The sequence below is a fragment of the Temnothorax americanus genome, unplaced genomic scaffold (assembly GCF_048541705.1).
Source record: "Temnothorax americanus isolate GAGA-0224 unplaced genomic scaffold, ASM4854170v1 Scaffold36, whole genome shotgun sequence".
Taxonomy (NCBI): Eukaryota; Metazoa; Arthropoda; class Insecta; order Hymenoptera; family Formicidae; genus Temnothorax; species Temnothorax americanus.
The window spans coordinates 752997-769514 of NW_027509505.1; the positions used below are offsets into that span (position 1 = coordinate 752997).

At 47.4% G+C, this 16518-nt stretch overlaps 1 protein-coding gene across 5 annotated transcripts in view; it reads right to left on the minus strand.

Moving 5' to 3' along the window:
* The window catches only part of Tet (tet methylcytosine dioxygenase-like), a 51605-nt gene that overhangs the window by 6950 nt on the left and 28137 nt on the right, over positions 1 to 16518 (minus strand). For 4 of the 5 annotated variants that reach the window (XM_077414309.1, XM_077414310.1, XM_077414306.1 and 1 more), the window contains exons 3-9: positions 16154 to 16228; positions 8563 to 8793; positions 4307 to 4544; positions 3834 to 4069; positions 997 to 3658; positions 530 to 705; positions 43 to 396 (exon numbers count right to left, since the gene is read on the minus strand). In XM_077414309.1, the coding sequence (XP_077270435.1) occupies positions 43 to 396; positions 530 to 705; positions 997 to 3658; positions 3834 to 4069; positions 4307 to 4544; positions 8563 to 8793; positions 16154 to 16228 (3972 nt within the window). Of the gene's footprint in view, positions 1 to 42; positions 397 to 529; positions 706 to 996; positions 3659 to 3833; positions 4070 to 4306; positions 4545 to 8562; positions 8794 to 12341; positions 12774 to 16153; positions 16229 to 16518 lie in introns of those variants that run through there. The other variant, XM_077414311.1, reaches the window with a different exon arrangement.

Here is a 16518-nt window from a genome sequence, read left to right on the forward strand (position 1 = left end):
AACCGATTTCCTAATCATTTGGATTGCTTTCAAGATAATTACCTCCGATCGTACGGACAGTCGAAACTTTCGGACGGTTTTACTTCTGGCATATTTGCAGCCGTTATAGTACATCGACCACGAGCAGCCGAAGGAGAAGCTGGCGCCGCATGTATCAGGATCGAGTCCTTGGCATGCACAAGTTCGCGGTTCGTTGGTACCGCATCGTCTAGTGGTTGGAAGACCAAATCGATTGAGTTTTTGACTTAAGAGAGTATAGATACGATCTGCTTCGTGAGTCGGCACCCCTTCCCAGGCAACCATAGCTACAACGATCCAAGCGGTGGGACACTTGTGACCTTGGCGATGTTTCACCACGGTTAAGATCTTCTCATCAATGCCGGATCGTCGGATGATCTACCAAATTATTTACATTAGAATTTCGGGTTTTCGCATAGAAAAAAATTAATTTTGCTGATACAATGCATTTCTTTTTTAACATTACATCTTTAACCTAGCTGCACGACTGTTTTGGAGAAAAATGACTTACCCACTTAGCCATTGGACATCCTTGCGTGGTTTTGCCCTCCTTTCCGGTATAGACGACCTTTTCAAATCTTATCGCGTCGCCCTTAAGGCCGGTTCTTCGTTCGAGATCGTTCCGAAGATCAGGCAGGCTTGCAGCTGCCCCGAGGTGAGTGTAGTACAAACCGGGCTCTGGCGGACCTTGTGGTTGAACCACATTTTATTTACGAACGACTGACACGAAAACGAAAGGAAGCAACAGAAGCGGAAACATTTATGCTGTGCACGTGGTAGATTTGTCCTTGCGAATAAGGGTTACATTAGGTGTGCACATTCATCTCCCGATTCTCCGGTTACCGTATAACCGATCGGTGTAGTTTATATTGCCAATAAAATGTATGTGGTACGTTTATAACTTTTTTCCGTGTGCTTCTTCATGGTTAGTGTTTTCTCAATGTTAGTGTAATACGGGATACGTTAATTGTAACTCACATTTATCGGCGGGGAAGCAGTTGCAGTCCGGCACTTCGGTCCTGACATTGTTCTTCAGTTTGTCCAAGTGATCTTGCAACTTTGTCGTCACAGTCGTCGTAGTTGGAGTATGCGGACTGTGCGGTCCCTCGCTCTTTAACTCGGCTTTCTCCGAAGAATCGTCCAATATTTCATCCTTGGTTTGAAGACCCTGACAACAGCCGTCTCTTAGATGTTCGGGAGTCGGTTGTTCAGTCCCACCTCTTCGACAGCACCACGAACCGGTTCCCGGTGATACCTTTGCGGGTCCACCGTCGCCGCGAAACTTATAATCTCCAGCAATCTCTCGATTCTGTTCATTCTCTTCATTCTCGACGATTTTGGACGTATCATGAGATACGTAGGAATAAATATGATCTTCGGCGTTCTCCTGTTTAATCACACGATCAGAATCACATTTATCTTGGGAAGATATATGATCGGCAGCATCTGTCGACTTCAGAAAATCTAGATTATCGTTTTTTATTCCGGATTCACTTTCGGATATCTTCTGGGATCTCTCGAAAGATGTGTTCTCAATTTGATTCATGCATAATCTTTGTTGGAAAGACTTGTCGTCGATCTCTTGATCTTCATTGCTTCTTCCTTCTGCCTCCCAGGAATGTTGCTCTTTGTCTTTGTCGCATGATTGACTCTTATTTTCTGCAGCGAGCTTCATAAAATTTTCGAAACTTGTCATTCCATTTTCCGGCAATGCGGAATTATCGTCATTTTTACTATCAATGTCGTCATTATTGTGAGTGTGTTCTCCTTCCGTCCATTCCCACAAGCCACCACCATCGGGCAAATTATCTACCCGAGGGTGGTGGCTATGCGATAAAAAATTACCGGTCAAGTTTTCATTAGGTTGCGTCATCGAAATAATATTTGACTGGTTTATAAAATGATCCGTGCGTTTCTCTTCCATCTTTTCGGTGCTTTCATGCGTATCACGTATTTGATCATCCGATGCATACTCTGAAGCGGATCCATTGTTAGAATTAAGGTGTTGCGATTGCATCTGATGATGTTGGTGGGTTTGCTGCTGATGCTGCTGTTGCTGTTGCTGCTGCATCTGTTGCTGTTGTTGTTGTTGCTGCTGATGCTGCTGCATTTGTTGCTGTTGTTGTTGTTGCTGCTGCTGCTGCTGCTGCTGTTGTTGTTGTTGTTGTTGTTGTTGTTGTTGCTGTTGTTGCTGCTGCTTGTTCAAAATCATCGATTTTAGTCGACTATTAAGATTCACTCGATTAGATTGAGCATAGACATTGCTTTCTGAATTATCTTGATTCTCCGGAAATCCGTTCGGTCTACTATTATCTATTGTTGTCTGTTGTTGCCACGCAATTCTCTCTCCTGAGTTTTGCATGTCTTGCTTTGTCGCCTGTTGTCCCCAGGTCGGTTGATTTTCCGATGCAGAATTTACAGGCGACCAAGTCATTCGACTGTCCAATTTATTTTCTTGTGGCTGTTGACTTTGCCACTGATGACTCGGGGTCCGTCTAGGACTGTGCTGCGAGTCCTGCCATTGTTGCTGCGGCTGTTGACTATTATCACTTTTTATGCTATTTGGTGACCAATTCGGTTGACTAGTCGGCGTGTCGGGCCACGATATTTGATTGGACGGTGTGAGTCTGGGGTTCTGCTCCACCTTGGTCTGCTGAGACCACTGTTGTTGTTGTTGTTGTTGTTGTTGTTGTTGTTGCTGCTGTTGCTGTTGCATCTGCTGTCCGGAAGGCGTTAATCTCGGATTCTGCTGAGATCCTTGCATTTCCGGACTACTTTGTTGCCAGTTACGTTGGCCAGAAGGCGTCATCCTCGCATTTTGTTGAGCATTGCCGTGCTGGTGATCTGACAGTTTCGGAGAGTGCTGCAACCAAGTCTGATGTTGAGACGATTGTTGACTGGATGGCGTCAACCGTGAATTTTGCGGATCCCTTAGCTTCGGACTCTGTTGCGACCAGTTTCCCTGAGTTTGTTGTTGCTGGTTGTCGGCGTTGTCGGACCACGACTGTGGCGTTTGGGGTTCCTTCACGTTTCCGGTCTCCCAGCTCATATGACTCGCTGGTCTTGGCAGTTCCTGTGGTTGCATTTGAGAAGTTTGTTGCTGCTCCACCTGTGACTTCATATTGCCTTGCATATTTTGTTGTTGTTGCTGCGGTGGAGGCTTCTGTGGAGGCTGCTGCATCGCTCCCTCCTGCCAATTCATGTTGTTGTTGACACTGCTGTTCATCTTTCCGCTTGTGTCTGACCATACATGTCGTTGATTATTGTCGACCACCGATTGTTGCTGTTGCATTTGCGTTTGTTGATGCTGTTGTTGCTGAGCAACCATTTGCCATTGATTCTGCGCTGGTTGCTGACCCATTTCCACGTAGCCTGGATACCCGTTAGAGTTGTGTAAACTCTGTGGGTCCGGTTGAAGTGGATACCCAGGCATCTCGTTTCCCGACACGTTGGTGGCGGATATCGTCGCAAATCCCTTTACTTGCGTATCCGCGGCGGTTTGCTGTTGTTGCTGTTGCTGCTGCTGCTGCTGCTGCTGCTGCGGTGGCTGCTGCGAACCTCCTTGTTGCTGACTGTCCATGTGTACCGAGCTACTGCGACTCGTCGGAGTTGTCGACGGAGGTGGCGCCATCGTCACGTCCTGCAAGAAGCCCCGTTTTGCGATGTGTAGCGTTCGTTGCAAATGCTTCATACGATTCTTTAGAACGGCTATCGAATAGGGGCAAACACGAGAAAATCGTGAGAATTGAATCCGCGCGTATGAACAAAGCATAAGTGTAAATTGGAGCCTTATTTATGTAATCAGAGACACTTACTTGTTGTTGATAGCCATTTACATAGTCTTGTCGCTCATAGGCGACCGATTGATTAGCGGTAGCCGAGGGATCTACAAATTGTCCATTCAACTGCCTCTGAGGCGTCGAAACCACCGTCTGTCCTCCGACCGGGGTCAGCGGCGAAGGTTGCCCGGTGATGGTGTACTGTCCCGTCGTTCCGGCTCGTTGAAACGCAGACTGATCCGCTGTTATGAACGTTTGTTGCTGATACGGAACTGTAACATTAATACGTTGATATAGACACGCGATCTTACGTAACGCGACTGCACAAAGCAGTCTCATGTCTCTAATGAAGAACGCTTAAGTTTGTACGATAGTTTGAGAAAACGGAAACACTATTTCGAGCAACTGTATACGTATGTTATTTATATCCTTTGTCAAGTGCGATACAGTAATTCCTAGAGAATTGTCATTCTACTTTGCGTTGCTATCACCTCGTTTGAGTCACTCACCTGGTTGAGGATGATAGGGTGTCGCGGCGGCGTACTGAGTGTGATATCTCAACTCCTCGAGTTGATTCGGTGCGGAAATCTGCTGAATGAATTGCTGAGGTGGCCACGGTGCCGGTGACGTTTCGACCGCAACAGCTCCAACTGGCCCGACTCCCTGATGCCAAACCGTATTTCCAAACCCAGCTGCGGGACGGAAACCAGCGCCGGAATCACCATAAAACGGCATCACTCCGGGTGACTGCGCATAGAGAGAACGAAAGAATCTTTCAGCGTTGTTTCCTTCTATGTCGTCAAATTATCTTTATCATTAACTCGTCGAGAATCGAGGACCAAAGTTTAATATAAGTTTAATATAAGTTTAATATAAGTAAACTCTATATTAGGAGTGGCAATTTATCTCGCGCTTTGTTTCGAGAATCTAGATAGAAATTCTTTAGTGATTAAAAAAAAATGCTTATTAGCATCAAAAGTTATGTCGATTGAAAAAGATAAAAACCAATGGTCGTAACAATTATAATTATATAACAAATAAGAAGGCCAAGTTAGGTCAAATAAAAAAATCTTTATTGTCATCTAGATGTAATTCTCACGTATATAGATATCTATTTTTTTTATAAAACTATTTTATCGTGCAATAAATAACAACGATAATAGCAATCGTCCGGGATAAAATAACGCGCCGCGCGCGTAAAAATGGAGCTGTGCGAGTTCACTTTCGTTTATTTTCGTTCGTCCGGCCGTTCTCTCTTGGCTTTTGCCTCCCTGTCCCGCGTTCTCTGTCAACGTGATAGAACGAGAGAGGAAAGTCAGCGAGCGGAGATGGAGCGACGGAGACGGCGTCGAAGGGGGAGAAAAAAAAGGAAGTATCGAGGCACGGGGAGGCAGAGAGGAACCGTCCGCAGCGATGCGAGTCGAAGGAGAGACGAGAGCCGGCAACCTCGCAGCCAGACTGTAAAACTTTGTGCAAAACGAGAAGGGAGAGTCAGGACGATTGGTTCGTTCGTCCGTCCGTCCGTTTACCGCGGCCGATCTTTTGTCATCCGTTCTCGGCAGCGGTCGCCTCGTAAAATATGTCTGCACGTTTCGAACGATGCGTCCCGTCTTTAGAAACGAGAGCGAGGGTGAAGGTGAATGTTCGAATTTCGAATTCGAATTCCCCAACTCGTACATTCGGATTTGGGCCTTTCAGGCGGCTGAGAGGAGCCGTATTCGCTCGCCTCGTCGTTCGCCAAATTGGCGCTTAGCTATCGAGTTTCCGTGCGAGCGACCCCCGTCGAGCGATCACCCACGCGGCTCTAAAATGCAAAAAGCGCTGATAAAGCTGGGTGCGCTCGCAAATAATAATAAATAGCAGATAAATGGCTTCGGTTCCGCGTTTGCATATGTACACGCATAAAATATGTAACAGTTTACGTGCATGAGAAGAAAGCGGAGTATATGGCGCGGACCCTAACTGTCCGACATTTAACGCGTTATCGCGTACGAGCTATTGAAACAAACGGCTCGTGCCGAACGTTCGATCGCCCCGAGAGACGTCTATCTCGAAGCTTGGGGAGTCGTCCCTCTCTCCTGCTCTCTGGGTGAGAGAACCCTCATAGTGGCCGTGAATCGGTGTTTGTGGTCGAGGCTGATAGCGTCGAAGAGCTGGGCGTCTCGCCAAGCGTGGCACGGTGGATTCCTCGGTATCATCCTCCTTCTCTTCCATCTTACGCACACCCTCGTGTACTCGCGCGCCCGCGCTCTCTATCTCTCTCCCCCGGGGGAGAAAATCCTTCCGTTCCCGTGGCATTGTGACCTAGGGCAACCTAAGACTCCGGCGTGATAAAACGGAACGTTCTGTGACAGCACCCAAACATGACCCTCGGGAGCCCGAGTTGCCCTTCCGGCGGATATTCGCGGAGAGAAAGAGAGAGAGAGTGAGTTTGCCGACCCCGATCACTTTTCACCCACTTCCCGTTTTCCCGATCTTATCCCGCCGCCCAGATGCGTTCGATCGCGTTTACGGCTACTCGGCCCGTAATCGATGTAACGTGACACGATTACGCGTGTCTGGATCTCGGAGAGAAAATTTTCGCCGCGGGGGAGAAACCGAGGGGGAGGAGGGAGAGGGGGAGGGAAGGACGTAAACGCGGATGGACAAGTACCGTTTCGTCCCTCTCGCTTTCTGCGAGCGATCGCGTGCGGCTAAACCGCATGTACGTGGCGACGGGAACGCAATTCGCAATTTGCGCACCGCCAACGATCGGACGGCGGCATTTCGCGGTTTCGGTTTATTGCATAATTGGGCGCCCCGACGAATACGCGCCCTGCTGCGCCGCGCTGTAACGTTGATTCCTTTATCGCCGCGGCATTAGCAATTATCGTGTCGCGGGCGACACCGAGCGTGTTTTGCCACGGTCGGATATAATCGCGTTTAAACGCGCGAAATGCACAATTAACGCCGAGCATAGACATCAATGGGAATGGCCCGCGTTTAAATGCATCACGGAAAGGGAAGCGACACACGAACGGATTACATTTCGCGTATAGCTGTGACGTATCTCGCGTGTGTGTAAAGTTCATCACGCTCGCCTAGAAGCAATATCGAATATTGCAACAACGATGAAGCTAACGATAATAGATGAATTGGTCGACATTTCTACGCGCGCATTTTTACGCGAAACGTCGTAATGCAAATTAAGATAACCGCAGCTGCGTATGGCGTCCGGATTAATTGACAACTTCGATCCAGGCAAACTGATTTCGCGATTGTACGTTATGTGTCTCGGTAATGGGATTTAGTTGCAATCTCGGTTGCAATTTTGGCCTGAATTTTGTTTAAATTAAAATCTGTCGTCTTTTTCCCCGTCCTTAGTGTTTTAACGACGGCAAGTTGTCAGACGCGCGTAATTAAGACGCTTTTCTGCGTCAGGATCACTTTTGTACGTATATATGCATAGATCACAAATGGCCTATCACGCCGCGTGTAATTGCACGCGGAAACACATTCGAAGCGCATGCTTCCTGTCTAAACGTTCGCGAACCGTAATTGTTGTTTATTTGCAAAACATTATTGTTGAGTTTCGAAAGGTATACGCCTTAGTTACGCTTAAAAGGTTCATCACTATAAAACGAGAACGCCGAGAGGAAAGGCAAAGAATGTCAGCGCTGCTTTATCTCGATGGCGACTTTCCGTGATCGCAAAAGTTTTCCCGCGACGGTAAGTCTAATATACCGTTGCGTGTAAAAATTTGCGCTAATAAAGCCGGAGCTTAAAAAAAAAGAACGCATCGCACTTCAGTTACAAGGCTACGAATATGCTGTCTCTCTCCCTTCCCGATATATCGATTTGTTTATCTCATTAAAGAAGACACACGTGGTGAGTTTCACGTACAGGCAGACCGGGTTGCGTGGACGATTCGATGTAACATCGAATCGAATTGCGCGCCTCGGCACCCGCGATCATTTTGAGAATCCGCGATTGCTCGTTGCACGCGCCCGCGAGGAAGAAAAATGGCTAAGACGATTAAAATATTAACATCGGTAAACGAAGAAGACGTGCAACCGGGACGGCATGTATTAAAGGTGAATCTCCATATAGGAATCGCGGGGGTTTGGTTCACCCCCGGCGTACCCCTGCGACGCGAGCGAGCGGCTACCCTTGCCGGCTGCTATCGTATCGTTACTCCTGCTCCACCTCTTGATACCGCTCGCTTTTCATCGCTTCTCCCTTTCTCTCCTTTCGTCCCCGGGATACGTCGCTCTCCTCTTACCCTCTCTCTTTCTATCTGTCTCCGTCTCTTTCTATCTCTCTCTTTCTCTCTCCGTCTCTCTCTCGCGGTAGGTCGGTGGTTCCTGTTCCTGCGGGTATTGATTCGCGTTGGCGGCCGGTCACCGCCCCCGCACTCACTGTCTGCCGGTAGTCTACCCTTGCCCTCCATGTTACGCCGCTATTTCGGCAGTCGATTCCTTTGCAGTCATGGACCGTCGCGAGCAACGTCATTCCGCGAACGTTAAAATTATTCTTACATGTTCTAATCGACCCGATTTTATCTTTATATAACCCGATCTTTAGATCTTTTTTACTTGATCTCTGATTTTAAAATTTCCCTAACCCGATGTACGTCTTACAATTAGACGCACACCTGGCATATTTTATATGTTTAAGACGACTTTTTATCATAATAATATTTATCGTAATAAAACGAAGAACGACGGAGGGATCGGGTCTTTCGCGTAATTTAAACAATTTTACTAGAGAGGTTTAAAACACTTACCATAGAGACGACAGGTGGTGGCGGATTGCCGTTTCTGAGAGCGCCCGTTTGTTGGTTCGCCGCGGGATTGAGATTGTCCTTGGTCTGCTGCATGGGATCTGGCTGGTGTAAAGATTGTTGCGTTTGTTGCTGGTGCTGTTGCTGCAAACCGCCGATACCACCCTGCGGACTGCCGAGACCAGCTGGTGCGCTATCAGGTGTGTTGACCTGCCGTGCGATCTTCCGGTAACTCTGTAATGAACATTGTCACATTTATTTTATGTGGCTCGCATATATGTGAAACTCATATAGGAGTATATAGGAAACTCTACAATCTCGAAAAGAAAATTTAAAAGGAATTTTAGCTTTTGAAATAAATTTATATTCGCGATACAAAATCTAGATATAAACTATTCCAGAGATTCCGTTAATTTTACACGGAAAGGACTTCTCGATCTAAACGTAGGTGGTGATCTAAAATAATGACTGAATTTATGATCGAGATCGGTACCGCGGAAACGATACGAGTCGCGAAGGGTTAAGAAAATTAGACTCGAATCGTAGGAAGAAAGGATGGTACTAAAGCCAGTTATACGGCAGTGGTGACCCTAATGCTAAAAATAACGACACGGTTTAAGTAGGCCGAGGCGGCTGAAACGGTTTCCATAGTTCAACAAGCGTCAACCGAGCTGATCGCTCGTTTTTCCCCTTTACGAATGTCTCCCTTTACGGATTTGACGTGTAGCCATGACGTAGTCAATTTTTCAAGGCCGGATATGCCGTCGAGCGTGAAAATCGCCTTTGCATTTTCGATACGCGACATGTGGCTACGTGTCAAATATGTATTATGTTATGCATCGATTTATAAATAGACGCGACGTTGCTGGGTCGGACCTACGCTGAGCTCGCAAGGAGAGTTCCTTCCCTCGCGGAACGCATTTGTCACCCACTGAGACGTCTGGATCAGCGTTACGAAACACTCATTCGTGTGCACCGCCGTAAAAAGGAAAATATTAATAGGTACTGTTCTTTGCATCTTCAGCAGAACGTCAGAAACAATCGATGGAAATTCTAAAGATGTATAATCACGGTTATGAATCCTTTCATAAAAATTTTCTCGCATGTTGTGAATCCAGCGAGATCTATTTTTCATAAAAACAAATAAAGGAAGAAAAGAAATGGGAAAGGAAATGGAAAAAAGCCCTTAAAGAGCTGCTGCTTTTATTCCTCGTGCAGGTATACGCGCGGATCGATGACGATTGAAAAATCTTCATTGAATACGTCCGGAAGGGAATGATGGATTCTTTGAACCGTCAATCATCGATCAGCAAACTGTAAGACAAGACGACTGACCTTTTTCAGAGAGACGGTACGGATTAGCTGGTTCTCTCTCATCGTCTACTTATTTTAGATCTTGTTGCGATTCTCACGTAGAGAAGCTGGGCGAATAGCCAATTATCCAGGATCATTCGTCCGTGGAGCTTTCAAGATTCGGAGAAAGAAAGGGGTGAGAGAGAACGATTTCTCGCTCGATTTTGACCCCAATGTTACTATTTTATAAATTTTATATTTAAACATTATATACGTTGGGACGATACATATTGAGAACGATATGTTGGAAAATACATCATCGATTTATCGTTCCCACCTACGTCGGAGGCTCATAGATCGCGATATTTTCATTACAATGATAATCGGGTCAAAATTAGTTGTAAATGTTGACAGATTTGGATTGCCAATTACTACGAGGCTCGTACTCCAGGGCGAGAGCTCTGGAAATAATCGGGCGCGAAGCCCTGTCAAACCACGTGGCTGGCGCGTGGGCATTGACCGACCGCCACCAACCGATTTCAACGTCGACGTCGGCCATTCCACTCCGCGATGATTCACATTTTGTTGGCTTAAGCCAAATGAAAGTATAAGTGCATGCGATACGCGCGCTTCATCGCACGAACGCTTCTATTCTATACGTTCTGTACAACGCAACACGCTTTCGACACCAACTTTACAAAAAGATCCGGACGGCACATTAATAAAATTATTAATATACGTCACAAAATGACGTCAAAAGAATCGGCATCAGCTAGGAAAAGCAGGAGCAGCTGAAATAGTTCTTTTTGTCGAGAATAAGTTCGAAAGAATTCGAGTGTAATTCTGGATAATCCTTTGCGTATGTAGGATCATAGGAGTCACAGCGATGTTGTGCTGTGTCATTTCTTGACCCGTGTTACCCGCATTTCATTTATTTGTTTTGGTAATTATTTATTATTTTGACAAGCGACCTGCGAGTCGCCGACATTAGAATGTTGACGAGAAAACGCTTTTGACACGGTAAATAAACGATAATAGCGGGTATGAGAACCTGTTTTAGGGCAAGTTCCTCGTAAGATATCGGACAAGTCTGATCTGCCTGCTGGCCGCCACCCCGTTTGTTACTCGGAAATAAAATTCTTTGCTAACTCAGCTCGCTTCATATGGCTTCATCCAATTCGCTTGTTCTATATACTCTTATTAAATCGTAGTGAATTTTCTGTTAGCCGGCGGATATTTTATTCTTTCCCGAGCGTCTCGTACGAACGGCTTTGCTCGATCGATCGCATTACGCGCAGGTCAACGCGTATATTTTTCTCCATTATAGATCACCTTGATCGCGCCGGTCTGGTTTGTGCGCGCGGCTGCGAGCGCGCCGCAGTGATAGAACGGGCAAAAAGTTAATAAACGAGCGGAATTCATGACGTTTCGTCGAACCGCCGCCGATAGCAGCAGAGGACACGTCGTTTGACCTAAATTCCGCGATCACGATAGAGACGAACGCCGGCTTGCGTAACCGGCAGAACGCGGTTCGTCAAGTCGGGTTTCGCGCTCGGCGTTGGTCCTTGACGGCGCAAGGGCCCCGTTTCGTAGATACCAGACGCGAGCGTCGCCTTATATAATCCGAACGCGCTGCAGCAGTGTTAAGAATTGTAATATAGTGTTACGGCGACTCTCGTCACGGTGATTTATGCAGGAATCGAATCGTGCATTAAATCAACTTCGATGATATTCGATAGCGTAATGTTTAAAAGCCTCTGCAGCTTTGAATAAAGTTGGAAGATTTTTTGGAACAAACGTTACGTACAGAATCATTAGACGACGACGCTTTGTTTCGAATCTGTTTGTTCGCCATTTTTTTATATGTACTTTTTTCGCGGCAAAAGGCACCTTCGACCCTGTCTTTGAGTTATGTATATAGCATTTATATAACGGAGTTACGCGTGGCATCGAATAGGAAAAGAATGTGAGCCGAATCGATTGACATCACGTTCATTTATACGAGCAGCTCGAGTTTTTTTTATGAATCATCCGGCTTCTTCTCTTCGTGCACGTCGCGAAGGAATCGTGTTGCGACATCCGTAATCCACACGCTATCGCTCGAATCGGAGTTCTCCGATGCTCCGAAAATATAAATACGACTGGCAGGCTAAGATGACGAAACAGCGCGGCAGCGGTCGAATTTTTTATACTTTCCTTTCTGCCTTTGTTGATTTCTCGATTTATTTAATGTTAGGTATCAAAAAGCATGGGGTAAAAATAAGATTCATCGGGTTTTTCGCCGGCCGGCCGGGGAGAAGCGGGAAACGCCGCCGCTGGCGGAGATGCGATCCGAACACGTGTGTCATAAATCGCGCATCTTTGACGCTAAGAGGTGAATTAAAAAACCATCTCATCGTGCGATCGATGAAGAAGAGAAAAAGAGGGAGGGGGAGAGGGAGAGGGAAAGAGGGAGAGAGAAAGAGAGAGAGAAAGAGAGAGAAACTCACTTCCTCGCGACGACGTTCTTTGCGGTCCAATGCTTCGCGAACACACTTGACCTCCTCCTCCTCCTCCTCCAAAATCTCGTCTGGAAGCACTTGAAACTCGAATCGGATCACTCGCACTCGGCTTCGTACGAGCCAAGCTACGTATGTATGTACATATGTCGTTTCCCTACGTTTATTCTCCCGCGCGCGCACACCGTGACTCCTTTCTCCGATTTCCTGGCAGTGACACCCACGCCACGGAGCTGCAACCTCGTGCGAGAAACTACTTCCGGCCGGAGAGCATTGGCGCCGGATTTTTGCAACGAACCGCGCTCAAACTCGTTCAACTGCCGATCGAATCGATCGCCCTCAGCACTCACGAGAGATCACTCTGGTCGCGGAGCGATCCGCCGAATAACTCCCATGAGACGCCTCTCCCTTTTCCTCCGGCACCCGCTCTCTACCCCTCATCCCTCTTGCTCGCATCCCTTCTCCCCGCCCTCTCTTTCTTGCCTCTTCCTCTTCCTCTCGCGCCTCTTCGCGCTCGCCGACTGCGTTCCCACCTTTCTACGCTGCCTCTTCGTCCCTCTCTCTTTCTCTCTCTCTCTCTCCCCCGTTCGCGAGCACGAGCGCGCAATCGCGCGTGTGGGTGTGCGCGGTCGTGCCTCGTTGTTTCTCTCCCATACGACTCGCCTCCCCTTATCTCCCCACTGGGGCCACCGCGTCGCACGTTATCGCAGCGCGATATCGCGAATTCCTGCGTCCTCCTCGCGACGCGCCGATTTCTGCCATGACACGGCACGACTAGAGTTTGACTAAAGAAAGCTTTAACTACGGGGGGGAGGGGGTGACTACTGCGAGCCCTAATGGAGGGTTTTGAGAATCACTCGCCGATACATTTTTTACTAACAAGATATAATATTTTCGCGCCATATGACATGGACAACATGGATCTTCGATGACGCCGAAACAGGACCGAGGCGTAAGATAGGGGGTGGCTTGACCGTCCCGTCTCGGAAAGGGTTGAGAGCGATTCCGAATCGGATCTCCGACCCCCTTCGCTGCGTGACCGCTGCATTAACCACTGTGTCAATCGCTTCTTTCCACCTCGACATCTTCGAACGTGTAAACAAGCCTCGGCTTGTCTACCTCGCCATCACGAAGCAACGACACGGAACATGCACGGCGCCGTTTCTTCCACGTAGCTCGCGTCGCTCGGAAACGCTCGTGCACGCTCGTGTCGATTTCACATGACCCCCGCTCTTCTTCGTGTCCTTCCATTCCCTCTCTTTCCGTACTTTTGTTTCTCTTTCAGCTCTTAGTCTGGCGTTTTCAACTGGCGTCCCCAGCTAACTAGCGTATTCAACTCTGTTTCCGATATTTCTTCGATATTTTAAAGAAAAAATGGAGCACCATCCGCACTTAACGATTAGGATAAATTTTAGTTAGAATTTTAGATTCAATTATAGATTTCTTTTAAATAATAAATCTAAATAATGTTTGTTGACTCGATATTTTTATTTCTTATTACATCGCCTGATCTTTCCCATAGTTGGATTGCATCGCTCTCGTAAGTTCTTATACATGATTTGGAAGATCAAAACGAGAGAGCGATACTCAAACTATGATAATGTTTCAACAACATTATATGTATACATCATATTGCATATTACAGATTTTTACAAACAAAATTTTACAGGAATTATTTACGATCATAGACTAACCCATAATAATAGTTAGTGAGGTATAATGAGAGGAAATAAGTCGTAATAAGAAGAAATATCGGAGTATTATACGAGAAAAACACGCTTGGAGTATCGGCGGGTCGACGTGCTTCGACAGTGATGTCGCGGAGAAGGAAGGAAAAACAAAACTCGCGTCGCGAAATTGCTATGGCTCTCCATATAGGTAGACGATGGGAGCAATAGGACCGATGTTGGTGTTGGTGTCGCCGCCGCCGCTGCCACCGCCACCGCCGTTGACGACGACGACGACGACGACGACGACGACGACGACGACGACGTCAACGACGATGGAGAGGGGATGGTTCGCCAACACGTCATTGTAACTGGAGGTGGCTGACGCGACAGAGGGGGTAAAACGCGCCTTGGTGGTGGGGCGAGAGAATACCTGCCGCCGCCAAGAGAAATGTTTAATGTATCGGAAGGAACGAAAAGCGTTCGCGGCGCGCGCCCTGGCGAGGACGTTAAACGGAGTCGAATGCCCGGTTAATAACGTACTATTTTCTGGAGTCGATCTCGTAAGACGGCCATCCGAGCCGTTCATTAAGATTTGAAATTTAGAACGGTCAAAGTCGAATGATTTTCAAGGCTGATTTAGGCGTGTTAAAAGAAACAGATTATCTGGTAAGGGCACCGAACGATACCCTTTACGTAATCCAGGAAGAAAACAGATGTTTCAATCGGTTTCAATCGCTAAGAGATAATCGATCCGACCGAAGAACCCTCCGTTCCTCCGAAGGCGTCGTTAAGAGGGCCGACGCGGATAGAGACGCCCTGAAAGAGGTCAAAAGTGCCGGCATGGCAACGCGCTCAGCAACAAGTTGCAGGGACGTTAATAAACGAGTCCTCGAAAGGCCGCCTCACGGATCTACCCTTAAGCCTTCCTTAGCTCGCCGATCTTTCCCCGCCAAGAGTCTTCCTCCGAGAGTCTTATTATCGCGTTATACAGTACGCCATCGCGTTTATGTATATATACCCCCTTTCTTCCCATTTCAAAATATACTATACCTCCGTATGTATGTATCTATATATATATGTATACCGCTGTCCCAATTGCAACGCGATGTTTCATTCGAGGCAGATCCGCAAAGTGAAAAACACACGAAACACGCGTTTGCAGGAGGAAAAGAAAACTGAGAGGCGCGTTTATTAGCAAATACACAAGTGAAATCTTATTTTACCAGGGCGGCTAAATGCAGGAATGTTGCGGTGCTATCTTATCCACGTGTTGACAGATTAGATAAGAAAAGGCCCCGTGGGTCGCTGGGCCGATTTCCTCGCGCTGCTAGGAACTGCCCGGTGAACAACGATAATTCGAAAAAGAAACAAGACAATAAAAAGCATTATTCGTTCCGTTTCTCGGTTCGAGCACAATCGAAATGAGGAAACTCGACTCGGACCGTTTCACGGCGGTATCTCGAATGAAAGTTCAGCTCGGCAATGTAGAACGATCTGCGAGTTGCAGTTCGACATTCTCGTCTCCGAAAATGAAAATTAAATGCCGCACGACGGCTAAATAAAATTCCTCGCCCCGCATGCGTGCTCAAGTCCGCGCGGCGGCTTAAGGCACAAGCGGATTTTAAACATGGCGGTGCAAGTAACGCGGACAGGCGCAACGTGCGTCGATCAATACCACCTTGCTTGATATCAGTTCTGAAACTCCGTACAGCCGGTACCGAGAGATAGCCGGCCCGCGTCAAGCGAGGCAGGGCTAAAACGCGTTACGGTGCGGCGGCGGCGGCGGCGGCGTCTCCGGCAATTAAGAAGCGCGAATATGGATCGCCGACCATCGATTTCCGGCGTACCCCGCTCGCACGGCGGACGATCACTTTCGCTGCATGGTATTTCTGACAGCGACAATTCGCGCGATTATCCGTAATTTATCGAACAGAATCCTCACGTTCTCGGGAGACGATGTCTGAGAATCTAAGCCGAATTGACGCGATAATACCTCCGCTTAGATATAGGAAGGGCTTTTAAAGTTGAGAGAGAAATCTATAGCTATCAGTCGCGACACGTGCCATTTATATCGTCAAGTTAGGAATTGAATTATGATGGAAAGTCGAGTTAAATCGAGACGCCATTACTCACCCTCGTGGCGCCTTTGCCTCGTCCCCTCCCGCGTTCTCGGAACGCCCCTTCGCCGGTCTGCAGGTGGTACAGGTGCTGAAAACGAAAAAGGGAGCTGGTTAAACGCGCGGGCGGATTACAATTTACGGTCGGCGGGATCGCCGTTTATCGCCGCATCGCGTTCGGCTATCGTAAAATCAAGGCAACCGTATCGCCTCAATTGACCTCGTTAAGTTCAATAGAACCGGTAATAAAAGTATAACTTCCATGGCCGGAGCGTGTTAGATTAGATTCTGGACGCGCGGTGTGTATGTAAAGTGTTTCGAACTATTCTAGAGTATATAGAGAGATATATACGGAGAGACCTCCCATCTGAATTAGCAGTC